General features: G+C 36.7%; 1 protein-coding gene across 3 annotated transcripts in view; it reads left to right on the top strand.

Moving 5' to 3' along the window:
• The window catches only part of DIS3 (DIS3 exosome endoribonuclease and 3'-5' exoribonuclease), a 28,284-nt gene that overhangs the window by 1,179 nt on the left and 10,001 nt on the right, over positions 1 to 17,104 (top strand). For all 3 annotated transcript variants that reach the window (XM_077767851.1, XM_077767853.1, XM_077767852.1), the window contains exons 3-14: positions 2,121 to 2,314; positions 2,920 to 2,993; positions 7,593 to 7,760; positions 8,518 to 8,682; positions 10,042 to 10,155; positions 10,283 to 10,420; positions 11,047 to 11,193; positions 11,553 to 11,669; positions 11,925 to 12,026; positions 13,167 to 13,231; positions 13,318 to 13,402; positions 14,753 to 14,880. In XM_077767851.1, coding sequence (XP_077623977.1) covers positions 2,121 to 2,314; positions 2,920 to 2,993; positions 7,593 to 7,760; positions 8,518 to 8,682; positions 10,042 to 10,155; positions 10,283 to 10,420; positions 11,047 to 11,193; positions 11,553 to 11,669; positions 11,925 to 12,026; positions 13,167 to 13,231; positions 13,318 to 13,402; positions 14,753 to 14,880 — 1,497 coding nt within the window. The remainder of the gene's footprint in view (positions 1 to 2,120; positions 2,315 to 2,919; positions 2,994 to 7,592; positions 7,761 to 8,517; positions 8,683 to 10,041; positions 10,156 to 10,282; positions 10,421 to 11,046; positions 11,194 to 11,552; positions 11,670 to 11,924; positions 12,027 to 13,166; positions 13,232 to 13,317; positions 13,403 to 14,752; positions 14,881 to 17,104) is intronic.

The following is a 17,104-nucleotide window of genomic DNA, read 5'->3' as shown; positions in this document are numbered from 1 at the left end:
CATGGGAGTGTTATTTGGTTGTTACACAACTGTACAGACATAATGCTCAGTGGACCTCACTGAGCTCACATGATTATTGATTAGCTCAAACCTAGAAGCAAGGTCTCTGGATGCCTAGGCCACTGTCCGTATTTTGTTTCCAAAATGTTTTCATTTTGAATTGGTTTTAGCATGAGTTAAGCAATAAGAATCTTGGAAGATGAGATTTCCCTAGGTTCCTAGAATACCACATCATTTGATAATCAACATAGATTGAGAAAATGTAAGTGTTTACAAAGGAGAGGTTTAACGATATAAGGCACATTTATTAATGGGTGTTTAAAAGTTAAACTAATACTTTGTAACTGATCACATTGAAGAAGATAAGGTTAACAAATTAACTTCTTTGTTGTATTTCAGATTCACACCCTTTCAACATAAGGGTGTGAAAATATATTGCTATTTCTCCCCCCTTCCCCCCAGTATATTGTTATTTGTTTTGTTACGTAAATAATCTGTGTTAAGTCATAGTATACTTTCATTACATTAGGGCTTCTCAACCTTAGCACTGTTGACACTTTGGATTGAATAATTCTCTATTGTGAATGGGTTGTCTTATACATCATAGGATATTTAGCATATCTTGTGCTTCTCTTCACTACATGCCTGTAGCGATGCCCCGTCCCCCTCCATCCACAGAATTGTAAACAACCCAAAATGTTTCCAGACATTGTCAAATGTTTCCTGGGCAGCAAAATCACCCTTAATGGATTAGACAGTAGAATTCTGGTAATGAAATCTCATCGGAATATGCATATTGGAAAATATTTAATCTCTCAATTTTCTCTTTATTTTTAATTAATTAATATTCAAGTTAGTGAACATACAGCGTAGTCCTGCCTTCAGGAGTAAACCCCAGTGATTCGTCTCTTACAGATGACACCCTGTCCTCATCCCCAAGTATCCTCTTAATGCCCATCAACCATTTAACCCACCCCCCCAACCCCTCCAGCAACCCTCAATTTGTACTCTGTATTTAAAATTCGCTTATGGTTTGCCTCCCTCTCTGTTTTTTTATAGCCCCAATTTAAATATTATTCTTGTTAAAATCATTGGTAAAGCATTTGTAGTCATCTTTTCCTAGCTTCTTGAAATTCAGAAACTTTACTTGGTTTTCAGTGCAGAAAGACCAAGTATTTTTGGAGCATTATTATCAGATTCTTCATCAGAGGTTAGCAGTTTTTCTGCCTAAGTGCAATGAACAGAGAGCTCAGCAGTACTAGAGTTGGTGGTAAGACTCTTAGGACACTTGGGCAAATCTCATCCAAGATTCTGTTGCTCAAGTCAAGCTAAAACCAATTCAGAAATTAATGACAGTGTCTGACTGATAAGCTTAAAGCATTAGCAGAAGCATTTAATAGTGAGGAATGAAGCGGTTCTAAAAATTATAAATATAAGTCTAAGATTCTGAAATTGAGTCTATAACTTTTAAGTACTAAAAGTTTTTGTACCAAATTTTGTTATTTTATTCAAATTTGGCTTTGAAAAACAGATTTAGGAAGTAAGAATGCTAACACATTTGGGAATTTAGAGTCAATAGGCTAGGAAGGAACATGCAGTCATTATTTGTATGTGGTCTTTGATTCTCCAGATAACGTCTTCCATTTATTGAGTGCTTACCATTGGTAATTTATATGTGTTGTGTATTTAATGACTGTAGAATCATATGATTATAAATCATCATCCTATTTGTTGCTTTTGAGAATTACTGTTAATCTACACTTCAAATAAAATCTTATTATCAAACCTTCAAAGCTTTATTATAGTTTTTGCAATATATTATTATTCCAGATCACCACCTAAAATATAAATTCTGATCTTGAATATTTTTTGTTTGAAATCAAATTGTTTTAGCCTTTTTATTTTTCATTAATAACATGATTTTCTTATTTTTCAAGCAACCATTGTCTTGAAAACTTTAGGGATCTTACTTATTTTCTGAGGCATGAATCTGAATACATTCAAGAGGAAAATATGTACCATGGACTTTAAAGTTTAGTGGTTATTAAGCATATGTGTCTTCAGATTTTGTTCTTATTTCTGTTGATTTTCAATTATTTTGTTTTCTCCTTTGTATTTAGAGAAACTTATGTAGAACAGGAACAGGGAGAAAATGCTAATGACAGAAATGATAGAGCCATTCGAGTAGCAGCTAAATGGTATAATGAACATTTGAAGAAAATGTCAGCAGAGAATCACCTGCAAGTCATCTTCATAACAAATGACAAGAAAAACAAAGAAAAAGCCATAGAAGAAGGAATACCAGCTTTCACTTGTAAGGCTAAATGCAGAAGCTGTTAATTTTTTTTTTGGGTTATTCATTTGTTTTTGAGAGAGAGAGAGAGAGAAAGAACATGTCAGTGGAGGAAGGGTGGAGAGACAGGGAGATCCCAGACAGGCTTGGCACTGTCAGTGCAGAGTCCAGTGCAGGGCTCGAACCCAAGAACCGTGAGATCACGACCTGAGCTGAAATCAGGAGTCCAACCCTTAACCACCTGAGCCACTTGGACACCCTGAAGCTGTTAATTTTTATAGGCATTTGCAGGTATGAAGTGACCCTTGGTCAGATGTTCACTTGATATTTAGTATTTTCATGTCCTATATAATTTCATATGATATTTTGCATTTTTAAATCTCTCAGCATTTCTCAGCCAAGTAAGTTTTGGTGCCCAGTGGTTGTTAATTTCCCCTATCACCCTTTGGACTTGGCTTAGCAATAAAAACTCACATATGTTTGACCTAATCCTTCTGCTTAGACATATCAACAGATGCAGGTTAAAAAAAAATTGACAGATATAATATCATAAACAAGATTATTCATGTTTTTTAACCTAAAAATATCACTTGATTTTATTGAGACCAACAAAACTTGTTTTTCAGGTGAAGAATATGTAAAGAGCCTAACTGCTAACCCTGAACTCATAGATCGTCTTGCATGTTTGTCTGAAGAAGGGGTATGTCTGAATTGTATTATTTTGTTTTTGAAAAGTGAAAATATTAAAATGGCCACTGGGATATTAGATTTATAGTTAATCAAATTTAAAAATTGGAATCTTGGTAGGTAAGCTGGAATTGAATAGGAGTTGGGTTATAAACAACAAGAGTGACTGTAATAGGCTTATTAAAATGCCATTCTTAAAAGACTTCACTTTCTAAAATAGCATTGCTCATTGATCTACTCTTAGAAACCTGAATAGGACCTGCCACAGGGTGGTACCACTTGTTGGATGAATGTATAAAGGACTCCATAGCTGGTTTGTGAATAAGGTGTAAGTATTTGACAAATAAGGAAGTAGTGTACACTACAGGAAGAAAGTATAAAGCTGTAGCATTAGTCCTGAAGGAGGAAATCATAAGAGGTAGAACAGGAAGGGTAGGAGCCATCTAATGAAGATCTAGAATTTATTCTGTAGGTCAGTAATTTTTAAACTATCTTACTCTAACGGAATGCTATGAAGAGAAAGATAGCAGATAGGGTTCTGGGCTTCCTACCTCATAAAGGCAGGCTAAAAGAAATTAAGAGTATATGAGAGGTGCCTGGGAAGAATGGGGGAGAATGATCAGAAATGTTATTCATTGGAAAGACCATTCTAATTCCAGTTTGTGAGATCATGCATTGTGTCAAGGGCAGAGTTAGAGGCAGAAAGAGGAATAAAGGGATTCCTACAATAGTGGATATGAGAGGGCATGCTAAGTGAATCAGTGAACCTCATGGGCACTAACTTCATCATATATAAGGTAGGTTTAGCAATGACTTCATAACATGGTTATAAGGATCAAATGAAATAATAGTAGTATTAATAAAATTCTTGTATCAGTGCATAGCACATAGCTATGATAAATGTAAATAGCAGCTGTTGTTATTATAGAAACAGGTTTTATGTGATAGAACATTAGACAGACATCCAGTCTTTTTTCATCCCTGCTTATCTTCAATCATGACTACTTTACAAAACGAAAAGGAAGTGAGAAAATAAAAGGTGGGCATGATTTTTTTGGAATATAGATTTAGAGACTGCTCTAATAGGTAGCACTAGTTGCATCTGGCTGTTTAAATTTAATTCAGATTAGAGATTCAGTTTCTCAGTTGCATTACTCACCTTAGAAGTGCTCAAGGGCCACATGTGTCCCATGACTACCATATTGGAGATCGCGAAAAGAATATTCCTGTCATCACAAAGTTGTTTTGGATAGCACTGGACTAGAAGAAGAAAGAAGAAGTAATCTAACATTGGTAATACACAGTGTTTGATTGAGGACTGGGGTAGGGTTAGTGTAGGATAGGGTGAAATTCCAGCCAGTTCTGTTAAAATACAACATGTATATTCAGGTTCACCTTGTCATGCAAACTTACGTAGTAGAAGCAGCAGAGCTAACGGGAAAATGTGGTTGGGGCACACTCAAAAACTTAATGAAGTGGTGGAAACAGGGTTATCTAAATTTGGACAAAAAGTTATGTAGGTGAAGACGATATGGCTCATAAAACACATGGGAATCTGAGGTAACAGATGTTGGGGAGGTGAGTGTGTGTTTTGTGGCTTCTTGTGCAGCTTTGTTCAGCTAGCTGTGGTTTTCTGTGTTCACCCAGTAATTTTTAATATGTCAGTTGCATCGGAACCCATTCATGTTTTCAAAACAAGCATTATAGGAGAACTGAATATATTTTGTACCTAATGCAGATTTGTAATGTCACGGCTTCCTGGTAGAAGTAGTATCAAAGCAGAGATGTAAAGGATGTTAACTAAACAAATTTGCTTCAAAATAGGGACCTGTTAGTTGAATTATGTTAGCGCATTGACCATGTTAATAACTAGGGGAAGAACACTTCTTACAGAAGGAGGCTAGCAAGTTCAAAGGCCTGAGGTTAGGGTAAGTTGGCAAGATCAAGAAATAGTGAAAAGTGTGCCTAGGATAGAGTAAGCAAGGGAGAAAATGGTACAAATGAAGTAAGAAATAAGGCGGGGACCAGATCACGTAAGATATGATGAAGCATGGTGAAAAACTTTGATTTTAGTCCATGAGTTCTGGACAGATGTTGAGTGGGAGAATAAGGAGATCCATCTGGCTGCTCTAAGAGAATAGATTAGAAGCAGGGTCCTCTAGTGAGAGGACTCAGTGGGAGACAAGGCAGAAAATTGGACCATGTTTATAGCAGTTTAGTTGGTGGGAAGTAGATATTGGGTATATGTTATAGATAGAAGTTTTAGGACTTTGTGTAGATTGGATGGGGCTGTGAGGAATGTGGATGACCTTAGGTGTTTTACCCGAGCAACTATATGGCTAGTATTGCTTTACTTACACAGAATGAAGGGAGCCAGCAGGATGGAATGGAAAATCAGAGATATGATTTCAGACATTTAAGTGAGGTAACTGTAAGAGTTGTCAGTGGCTTTATGGTATGAGCAGTTGGATATGCAAATCTGTAGCTCTTGAGGGAGTTTACGATTAGAAATGTAGATATACTAGAAAGATGAATGTGGATCTCGTCAACATATAGGTCGTGTATAAAGCCATAAGACCAAATGAGAATATGTGAGGTTGAGATTGGTGTACTCGACTTTTTTTTTTGAACAGCCTTGTTGAAGTATAAGTTCTATACCATACAACCCATCTGTTTAAAATGTACTTTTTTTTAGTATAGTTACATGANCTATTATAGCGTGAAAGCAACTGTCAGTAATAGCTAAATGAATGAGCAGGGATGTGTTCCAGTAAAACTTAATTTGCCAAAATCAAATAGCAGGTTGGACTTGGTGCATGCACCTTAGTTTGTCTAGGCCTGATCTGAGGAAATGAATATAGATAGAAAAGAGAAGAGGTCCTAGAGCCCTTGGGCACTCCAGTAGAAGCCAGAAACGTGAAGGGAACTAGCATATCTGATATAAGAGAAATAAAAGGTGAGTGTGAAATCTTTGGAAGCCAAGTACACAAAACATTTCAAGGAGGAGGGGGTGATCATGCTGTCAAATGTGGCTGAGTCATATTCATGGGAACTGATGATTGAATTTAGCATTATGACATTGGAGGAGTGGGAGGTACTATCAGGGTAGTTTTGATGGTAAGGAGGCAGAAGTCTAACTAGAATAGGTGAAAAAAATGGGAAAAGAAAAATTACAGTCTTATAACACTTCCAGTGCTGCCGTAGGATGGAAAGAAATGAGGTGGTTGTTGGAGAGCAAGAGAGTCAAGAGGATTTGTTGTTGTTCTAGGTGGGAGGAAATGATACGAGAATAAATGCAGATGAAGAGAAGAGCCTGTAACGAAGTCTTGGAGCAATCCCAACGTTTAGTGATCAGGAAGAGGGAGAATGGGCAGCGAGGATCCTAAATAGGAGCTACCAGCAAGTGAGCCAGAAATCCAAGGAATGATGATTTGAATGCAAAAGGGTCTCAGGGAAAGAAAGGTCATTTAAAGAAATCTTGGCCTGAGAATGGAGCACTGAAGTAGCGGAGACAGTGTATTATTAGCGACCTCAACAGTAATGGCTTTTGTTGACTGACAGTGAAACTTGATTCTAACGGATTGCTGAGAGAGTGTGGGTGAAGAAGGAGATACTCAGCAATTATAAATAATGATTGGGTGGCATAGTGGTGTGCCACGGAACAGAGGATCAAGACAGGGAACCTGAAATTAATTAACTGTATTTAATAGGTTATTCCAAGTTTATATGACGGTCTGAATGTTGTAGGGGAGGAGGTGTGTGTGTGTGGGGGGGAAGTTTGACCCCAGATAAAGAGATCATCACAAGACCGCGTTCTTGAATGGAGCAGAGGAGATAGTAGCACCCATCGGAAAGAACAGAATCATTCTATTCATTGTCACAGAGAGAAGGCGGAGGTTTTGGTATCGATGCAGGTAGGTGGGCAGATGCAGTGGTTGGAGGAGGAAGTAGGTCTCTAGTGATTGCTTTTGATTCTTAGTATGGAGATTGAGGTCACTCATCTGAGGGAGGCAGGAAGATGACAGGGAAATGGGAGAGTTAAGGAAGAAAGGAGAAGGAATGAAGTAGTCTCATTGGAAGTTAGAAAATTGTGGGAAATGAAAACGACAATTAAAGGAGCCAAGGTGTGGGTTTTGGATGTTGGAGTCTCTAAGAATCCCGACAGGTGTTGTGACACACCTAAAGCACTCCCTGTCCTGCTTCTGTCTTACTTTCTTAACTATTTAATATGTCCAAAACAGAGACAACTTTTCTTGTTCTGTTTTTGTAAACACACTCTATTCATGGGATTGAGGCTTCAAAAATCCTTTCCTTACCTACCCTCTCACCTGACCTGCTAACTACACTCCTTCAAACACAGAATTTATTAGTGACATACACAGCTAAACGTTTAAATGTAATGAAATTGAAATATTTGTGTGAGTTGCCCTAAAAATAAAAGAGAATTCTGTTATTTTACTGTACTATATTCTTTCCAAATCAGAGAGCTGTATATTCCATAATGTGGATGGTCTTTGAAAAAACAATACCTGATAGTGACAGTAATAGTTGTATATGGAGTGTGCAGAAGGTTTAGACATTAACTGCATCTTTTGGTTTGCTTATTTCACAGGCTGAAATAGAAAGTGGAAGAATAATATTTTCAGAGCATCTTCCTTTAAGTAAGCTACAACAAGGTATAAAATCTGGTACATACCTTCAGGGAACATTTAGAGCCAGCAGGGAAAATTACTTAGAAGCTACAGTATGGGTTCACGGAGACGATGAAGAAAATAAAGAGGCAAGTGTTGTGTACATAAATTCCATATACAGTAAGATAATTTTGGTTTGTGATTTCTTTCATAAGTGTTTAAAATTTTGTTTGAAAATTTAAATTTACCCTTCAAAGTGTATCAGCTTAAAAGGCAGCTGTGTGAGAGATCATAGATAATAGAATGAATCACTGTTTTAGAAAACTTCTTATTGAAGAAAAGAACGTTTTATTTTACCCACTTTTAAGAAAATGAAAATTTAATCAAAAAGTAGGATGCATCTGTTTTCTGAATTATGGCTAGTTATGTGAAGTGCTATTTACATAACACAGAATTGCTCCTGAGGGCTTCATACACTTTAAAACAAAGAGTAATCATTTTTGGGTGCTGTTTGCCAGGTACTCTTCTAAATGCTTTGAATACTGCATTTCATTTAATCTTCAACTGTGCCTATGAAAGCGGGTACTCTTTTTTCATTCTACTTGTCCGGACCCTGAGATTTAGATTAAGAAATTTTCCCAAGGTGTTTTGGTACAAACCTAAGAGTTATTTATGACGGAGCCATGAACACAACCCCTACTTTCGGACATGTTTTCTCAACTTGATATTGAGAAATGGAGAGGGTAAAGTGAAGGGACACTATGGGAGAGGAAAAAATATAAAGGAGAACGGGAGATAACATAGAAACACCCAGGACATATCTTTTCCTTCTGTTAGGTAACCTTCCCATTCTTATATTGTCATTAAAAATATCATTTTTAATGTGTCATTTGCTGTTTTACATAGATAATCTTACAGGGACTGAAGCATTTAAACCGAGCTGTTCATGAAGATATTGTGGCTGTAGAGCTTCTTCCGAAGAATCAGTGGGTGGCTCCATCTTCTGTGGTTTTACACGATGAAGGGCAGAATGAAGATGATCTGGAAAAAGAAGAGGAGAGAGAGCACATTGTATGAAACGAGCAGGTTTACCTTCTGTGTGTGTAGCTTTGTATAATCCACTAATGTTTTAGCTTTGGTGAAAATGAAACAAGTTTCACTGCTTCCAGATTTACTGAATGAGATTAGACTTCTGTGAGTTGAATATATTTCATACACATACACATAGTTGGTTATTTTCCCTCTTAAGGATTTAAAGTCTTCTTTTCAGTTAATATCTTAGTTTGCTCAAATAAACGGGCTTAAGTGCAAGAAGGCTTTAACTTGTTCATGAAACTTGAATTTTGTCTTTTGGTTACATGATTTGTCAGAATTAGTGAGGTTTGAGTAAATATAAATTTGAAATTTTCTGAATTGCTTTTTTGTAATATTAAAATGCCATCAACATAATAGATGTACTTTTGGGCCCACACATAAGGGGTCTGTTTAATTCCTTCTCTGTTAACCGTATATACTATGAAGAGAATGCTTTCAGTCATTTCTCATGATCTAGTCTACCCGATATGACCCATTTATTTCTGTATTTTAGAATTACAAGAATAACATAGTTATAGAATAGTTGGAGTTCACATGTTAGTAGTTCTTTTTATATGAATTATGTTCACTGTTCTAGAGTTTTCCTGAAACATCCTTGCAGAGTCCACACCAAGGAGACTTTTGAAGTTGAAATACCATAAAATCCTTCAGCTATTTCTAATAAATATTCTTTTTGGGGGGTTTTATTTTCGATAAGGAAAAACCTTTAAAGATATATTTCCTTGTAATGAATTAACAGATGCCACATAGCTATTTAGTGCAAACTACTACTAAAATCCTGTTAATTCCCAGACGTGCGTGCATGTGTGCGTGCATGCGTGCGTGTGTGTGTGTACGTGTTTGTAAATCCTCATATTAAAACTGAAGAGTTAAGAGGCGCCTGGGTGACTCAGGTGGTTAAGCGTCTGACTCTTGATCTCAGCTCAGGTCTTGATCTCAGGGTTATGAGTTCAAGCCCCACATTGGGCTGCATGCTGGGTGTGAATCCTGTATGTGTGTGTGTGTGTGTGTGTATATACACACACACATACATATATATATGCATGTGTGTATATACATATATATAAACTGAAGAGTTGAGTTCTGACATATTTATTCATTATATTTATATTTTTTTGACTTTATTATAGTGCTTTATTATTATGGAACTATTTCCATGGTTTGGTTTGGCATGTTCTCACTTAGAATTTTGAGGCATCAATATTCTGTAGCTCTATGTCATAATTTACTGCCTGAAAGTATTAGTATCAATATTCATATTCTGCTTTTGAAGAGAAATTGTCTCCTTATACTTGGAGGAAAAATAACTTGGAAAATTTTATTTTTAAATCTCAGCTAAAGACTGCCGTAAACGACAAAATGTTAAAGCCTACAGGAAGAGTTGTAGGAATAATAAAAAGAAATTGGAGACCATATTGTGGCATGCTTTCCAAGTCTGATATTAAAGAGGTGAGTAAAATGCATGTTAATGTAATTAAAAATGATACCAATTAATTAGAACTTAGAGCCCTCCCCATACCCCCATCCTCAGATTTATGTGTCTGTATATTAAATCTTCTGTCCTAATTGTTTTTAGTCAAGAAGACATCTGTTTACTCCTGCTGATAAGAGAATCCCTAGAGTTCGAATAGAAACCAGACAGGCTTCTACGTTAGAAGGACGGAGGATTATTGTTGCTATTGATGGTTGGCCCAGAAATTCCAGATACCCAAACGTAAGCTTGAATGATTTATTTTATCTTAGAATATTGAGAATTAGGTATAAAATTGCTTCTTTTAGTGAAAGTAGAATCTGCTTTTGTAATAAAATTCATAGGAATATGAGTATAGGAATGTTTCATTATATTCCAATGTGAAGCTACTGTATTTGAAGTACATTTTAAACTTTAAAGATCAGAGGAAATAAAGAGACACTTTGCTGTATAAAAGCTGGACCCTCAGGAAGTCTCCAGCATAAATCATTTGAGATTTGTAGACTCATTTTTAAGAAGCATTGGGGGGAATGCCTGGGTGGCCCAGTCGGTTAAGCATCCGACTTCAGCTCGGGTCATGATCTCATGGTTCATGAGTTTGAGCTCTGCATCGGGCTCTCTGCTGTCAGCACAGAGCCCACTTCAGATCCTCTGCCTCCCCCATCTGCCCTTCCCCCATTCACAGGCACATGCACGTTCTCTCTTTCTCTCTCAAAAATAAACATTAAAAAAAATCAAAAAGCGTTGGGAACATACAGAAATTCTAAGGTGATACAGAAATGTTGACGAATGTAATGTAATAATAAAACATACATGACCAAACAAAAAGCTGTCAAATTCACCTTTTTAATAATACTTTTTGGCCTTAGGGACACTTTGTAAAAAACTTAGGTGAAGTTGGAGATAAAGAGACTGAAACAGAAGTTTTGTTGCTCGAGCATGACGTTCCCCATCAGCCTTTTTCACAAGCTGTGCTCAGCTTTCTACCAAAGATGCCCTGGAGCATTACTGAAAAGGTAAGTTGAAAAGAATGTAGTGACTTTATCAATTGCTGTGCCTGGGCTAATTTGATTTCTGTATGTGTTTTTAAATACGTAGAAACCACAGTCCCCTACTCCCTTGCATTTAGTTAGATACAAAACTCTTAGGTATTACGGAAATCATTTGTTTTACTCAGATAACGTTTTTCTGGGAAACCAGCACTAGCTTATGTCAGATTGGTCAGAGGTGAAGAAACGGTATATCATGGATCAGAATGTGTGATTATTATTAACAGAGTTTCTTTTAAATTATATACAGAGATTGTTGATTTGATAAGAGCTGTTTGTAGCATCAAAATAGTTTTTTTATTTCTTAATAATGTGGCATCTTCTAGGACATGAAAAACCGAGAAGACCTGAGACATCTGTGTGTTTGTAGTGTGGACCCACCGGGATGTACCGATATAGACGATGCTCTACATTGTAGAGAACTTGACAATGGAAATTTGGAGGTATTCTTGTTGCAGTGATGTGTTTTTCCAAATACAGAGTTTGCTTTTGAGTTCATTTTCTTTTGACTCATTATAGACTTTGTGAAGTATTCATGCCTAGTCCGTTAATAGCTTCAGTGACTAATGGGCATGTATCAAAAATTGAAGTGGTAAATGTGATTGCCCTTTTTCAGTTTTGTTCTATTTCTTTTCATTTGAACTCCATTAGTACATTGACCCAATTAAACATGTAGACATCCTCTTTATCTTTTTAAGGTTGGTGTCCATATTGCAGATGTTAGCCATTTTATTAGACCAGGAAATGCTTTGGATCAAGAGTCAGCCAGAAGGGGAACAACGGTATATCTTTGTGAAAAGGTAAAGGAGTTAAATTTAAAATGGAATTTTGACATATGTTTGTAACTTTTTCATCTGTTTTATTTTTTTAATGTATATTTTTGAGAGAGGAAGTGAGTGAGTGTGGGAGGGGCAAAGACAGGGGAGACAGGATCTGAAGTAGGCCCTGTGCTGACAGCAGAGCACCCAGTTTGGAGCTTGAGCTCACAAGCTGCAAGATCTTGACCTGAGCCGAAGTCAGACGCTTAACCGACTGAGTCACCCAGGCACCGTTTTTATTTTTAATAGTAAATCATCTGCGGTGATTCCTGAGAAGGGTGTATCCAGCCTCAGTATTTAGTGAAATATGATGAATAACTATTATGTGAGTTGTGCATTGTTAGTCTGTAAAAACCATGGGCATTTTTGAATACTTAACAGTCTGGAATAATATGTGAATTAGCTAGAAGGCATACATAGAAGAAGGTGACCTTAAATCAGTGAAGACATTGCAATGTGTTTTGTTATTGAGTGGCCCAAGTAACAAGTAGATTTAGTTAATATAAGTTGTTACGTAACATTGAACTTATTGGCTGTGGGTAACTAATGTATTTTCTGTTGCTTTTAAAGTTAAGTCATGGGTCTGTTTTGTCATAATTTGCCAGTTCTTCTTTTTAAAGTAATCTTCCATAACCTACAGAGAAAAATTGTGAAGATAGAAAGGAAAATTAAGCTTAGTCTATTATATTGTCAAGGTTCTTCCATGTGGTTTTTTTCCATAAAAATTTTGCGGCTGTCTTTTTCAGTAAATTCTAAAATGCCATGTAGTTTGAGTTAGGCGTTGGAGAAAGGTCCAGTCTTAGAGCTATTAAGGCTCGTGTCTGTTACCTAGGACAAACTTACCATACAGAGCAAAGATTGCAAGCTCGGAGGACAGCTCGGAAGCTGTGGAGAGGACTCTACTTACATCCACTGACATGAAGTCCAATTTCCTTTCATTGCTTCCCATTTATGACAGTTATGTGAATACTTTTCCTAGAGACAGACTTATTTCATATTTTCTCAGTTTTATGCACAAAGCCTTTTTTCTCCTCTTGTTAAATTAATGCTGTTTGAGAATGAAGCCTCAAATTAATGTGTGGCTATAGCTAAATAGTGCCACTCTTTTCTTTTCTGTTCCAGAGGATTGACATGGTTCCAGAGCTGCTTAGCTCTAACCTGTGTTCCTTAAGGTGTAACGTTGACAGGTATTTATGCATGTTTCTTCATATGAACACAGTTCTTAGTACTTTGACTGATTCCCGTTAATCAACACTGTCTACTTTCCCCTTAGGTTGGCATTTTCATGTATTTGGGAAATGAATCACAATGCTGAAATCTTAAAAGTGAGGTTTACCAAAAGTGCCATTAATTCAAAGGTTAGTTTTATGGTTGATATTAAATGTTTAAAATCTGTGGTATTTTCACAGTATTCTCGGTGGTTTTGAAAAAGTCAGTTTTTTCCCCCCAGTGCTGCAGCAAAGTCTAGTTTTTTTCCAGTTCTCTGTGTGATTCTTGCTGCACTTGTCTTGTGTGCAGAAACTTACAAAGCCTGGATACTTGAGAAGACTAAATAGATGACTTTTTGCCCCATCTCAGGAACACTGCCATTTGAAATGGTTCCAACTTATAACCCGTCAATATTTTCAAAGCTGGAATGTACCCTGCCTTTTTATTATGCACATTTTTTCATAGAAATGATGTTAGGAATTATTGTTGGATTTCAGCAGAACTGGCCTGAGATTACAGGTCAGACACAAGGGAGCCAGGTTAACTTAACTCATCCTTCTCTTTATCGGAAATCTCCCCAGATCCCCTTTTGTTCTCACTTTGCCCTGAACCTTCCCCTGAGGTTTGCCACCGACTAATTGCCTTCAGCAGGTTTGGATGAAGTAGTGGTTGGAAAAGAAAGCAATGTTGGACTGACAGCTAGTCATGTGTTGTCAGTTTGTATTTTTTAAAAGGATTAGTTTATTTTTCTCCCAGACTTGGTCAGTGGAACAAAATTATATGAAAAAAAAATTTAGTGAGGGTACAACAGAAAACATTTTTAGAAGGGGAATTCTTAATTCCTAGTAGGTAAGTTGGCTCTCCCCAGAATCTAACCCGGCCAGTATCATCTAACTCTCTGATGCTATTTCTGATATTTACTTGTGAAGTACTTTTATTTTTACTTTTATTTTTAAATAAATTAAAAAATGGTACCTTTCTATGAGATGTGAAATAGGAACAGAAGCACTATTTGTGTATTCGGATTATAATTAGAACTTACTTGAAAACTTTTTTTCCTATGATTTATCTTATTTTTAGATACTTAATATGGGGTAGTTCATAGATTTTCTATAAAACATGTCTAGACTCTTATAGTTTCTTAATTATTTGCCATTGAGTAAGGAAGCAATGATCATCTGGAAAGGATTTCACTTTACAGTCATTGAGAATAATATAACTTCCCTTTTTATTTTTTAAGCATTACCGAGGTATTTAGACATTAACTGAACTATGAAAGTAATTAAAGTTTAAGCAATTTATTTACCAATGAATACTACCATTTGTTCTAACCTGATATGTTGTGTATTGCATCAGATACAAATTAATGAGCCAGTGGTCATAGGTGTGGAGTATAAATATTATAGCTAGGAATCTAGCTGTAAGTATATAGTGCAAGTATGAAAATACAGTGAACTGGTTTTTATAAAAGTTATGGTAACATATGGTTTCTTTTTTAGGCTTCTCTTACGTATGCTGAGGCTCAGATGAGAATTGATTCCACAGCCATGAATGATGATATTACCACTAGTCTCCGTGGATTAAATAAACTAGCAAAAATTTTGAAAAGAAGAAGAATCGAAAAAGGGTACATTTCAAAAATATTTCTTAAGTATCTTAATTTAGGGTTTTTTTTTTTTTTTAATGATTAAAAGTTATATAGAAGCAGTCTTCCTAAAGATCTGATAGCTAGTGGCAGATACATGTCTCTTAGCTATTATATCATTGGATTTGTCTAACTGTAGCAGTGTAAGATAAGGAGAGTCCAAGTACCCAAACTTGTTGAAATAAAGTAGGTAAAAGAAGTCTGATATTTAAAAGACATCCTTGGGGCACTTGGGTGCCTCAGTCGGTTAAGCATCTGACTTCGGCTTAGGTCATGATCTCACGGTTTGTGAGTTTGAGCCCTGCGTCAGGCTCTGTGCTGACAGCTCAGAGCCTGGAGCCTGCTTCAGATTCAGTTTCCCTCTCTTTGCCCCTCACCTGCTCACACTCTATGTCTCTCTCTTTCTCTCAAAAATAAACATCAAAAAAAAAAAGACATCATTAACTCTCAGAGTAAAGCAGGTACAGCTAGCCTCCAGATTTGGTCTGTGGGTTCCCATGCCCAGTGCCCATCCAGGGTAGGGTCAGGTAGCTGCTAAAAGTGCTTTTGTTGGGGAGCAAAAACTGGTTCTGTGCTGTTGTCACAAGAAGTACCTATTTAAAATTAACGAAAATTAAAAATTAGTTCCTGAGTCACACTAGCCACGTTTCGCGAGTCCCTTATGGCTAGTGTCTCCCATCATGGAGATTGTGAATAGAGAATATTGAAATACTTACAGAAAGTTCGTTTGGACACTGTTTTTCTTTAGGTAGTTACACTGAGCCGTCCCTATCTCTTCTCCTAGGTGAGTTCTCTGGGAATATGTCATATGATGCTAAGTAGAAAATTTAAAACTGTGTAAGGGTAATTTGGATGCAGTAAAACCCAAAGAAACTAAAAAAGGACACAACACATTTTCCAGCAGGTGTTTGTTCATTGAAGGTTTACAGTATGCCAGACATCAGAAGAAAGTCTGTGTAAAGATAACTTTTAGAAAGTTTGTTTTAGGGGCACTTGGGTGGCTCAGTCAGTTAAGTGTCTGACTTCAGCTCAGGTCATATCTCACAGTTTGTAGGTTCAGGCCCCGCATCAGGCTCTGTGCTGACAGCTCAGAGCCTGAATCCTGCTTCAGATTCTGTGTCTCCCTCTCTCTCTACCCTTCCCCTGCTTGTGCTCTGTTTCTCTCTGTCTCTCAAAAATGAATAAATGTGAAATAAGAAAAAGTTTGTTTTAAAAGCAAAATGTATAAAATGCAAATAGAAACCATACTCATTTTGGTGATTTTAAAGTAAGAGAAATTTGCATTTGTAACATAGCTTCTCTTCATTAGGATGGGAAAGATACCTTTTAAGATCAGAAATAGGCTGTACTTAATTTTGTAACTAGACAGTCATCTGGTAAGAACAGATCATTGAATCTTCCCAGTCTTAAAAAGAATTGCTTTTTAGGCCAGGTGTAGTATTAAACAGACTAAACGATAGTGTAGAATCTTGTAAAGACTGCTTGGCAAGAAAGGAGTATTTGTCAAGATTCTCTCTTTAGTATTGCTTTGTTCATTCTTCTAATAAAGCTGAAGAATTGAGGGGAAAGGTGAAGAATTATCTTGCACCATCTCATCTTTTTTTTTCCTTTACGTTTCTCCCTTCACCCTGTTTGTTTAGGGTTACCAGCTTCATTAAAATTCTTTACGTTAGTTTGGAGCTGATGAAAATAGCATCAAGGTATGAAGAAACATAAGATTTGCCTTGTTGGAATTTACTTTTCACAGGAGAACTTGCCAACTCATTAAGTGAACCATGCACAGAAAGCACTTAGCGTAGGTGTTGTCTGACACGTAGCATTCCAGATCAGTAGCTGTCAGTGCGTGTAGTATATTACGGTAGTAGTTTATCAGTCCCCTCTATGTTGGCTGAGTGAATGTGGAGGTATTTTGGAACTGTGGGTCTTGTGCTGTACTCCTCTATGCATGGCAGCCTCCCTCTTGCCTCTCTCTGTCATCTTGTACCCCAATCCATTGTTTTCGGTATTAATAAAACCCCTTCTTTACTTATAAAAGTGCTTATAGACCCATTTAGCTCAGTAAAAGCCCGTAGTTTGGGTACAGAACATATTTAGATTCTCAGAAGCACAAGGACTAATATTTTGTTGTCTTCCTATTGTCCTCTTTTTTTTTTTAAGTTTTTAAAAGTATTTATTTTGAGAGAGTGAGAGAGCATGTTCATGAACA

This window comes from Crocuta crocuta, unplaced genomic scaffold, assembly GCF_008692635.1.
Source record: "Crocuta crocuta isolate KB4526 unplaced genomic scaffold, BGI_CrCroc_1.0 scaffold115, whole genome shotgun sequence".
Taxonomy (NCBI): Eukaryota; Metazoa; Chordata; class Mammalia; order Carnivora; family Hyaenidae; genus Crocuta; species Crocuta crocuta.
Note: the sequence above shows the minus strand (reverse complement) of the source record. Positions and strands in the feature narration are given on the sequence as shown.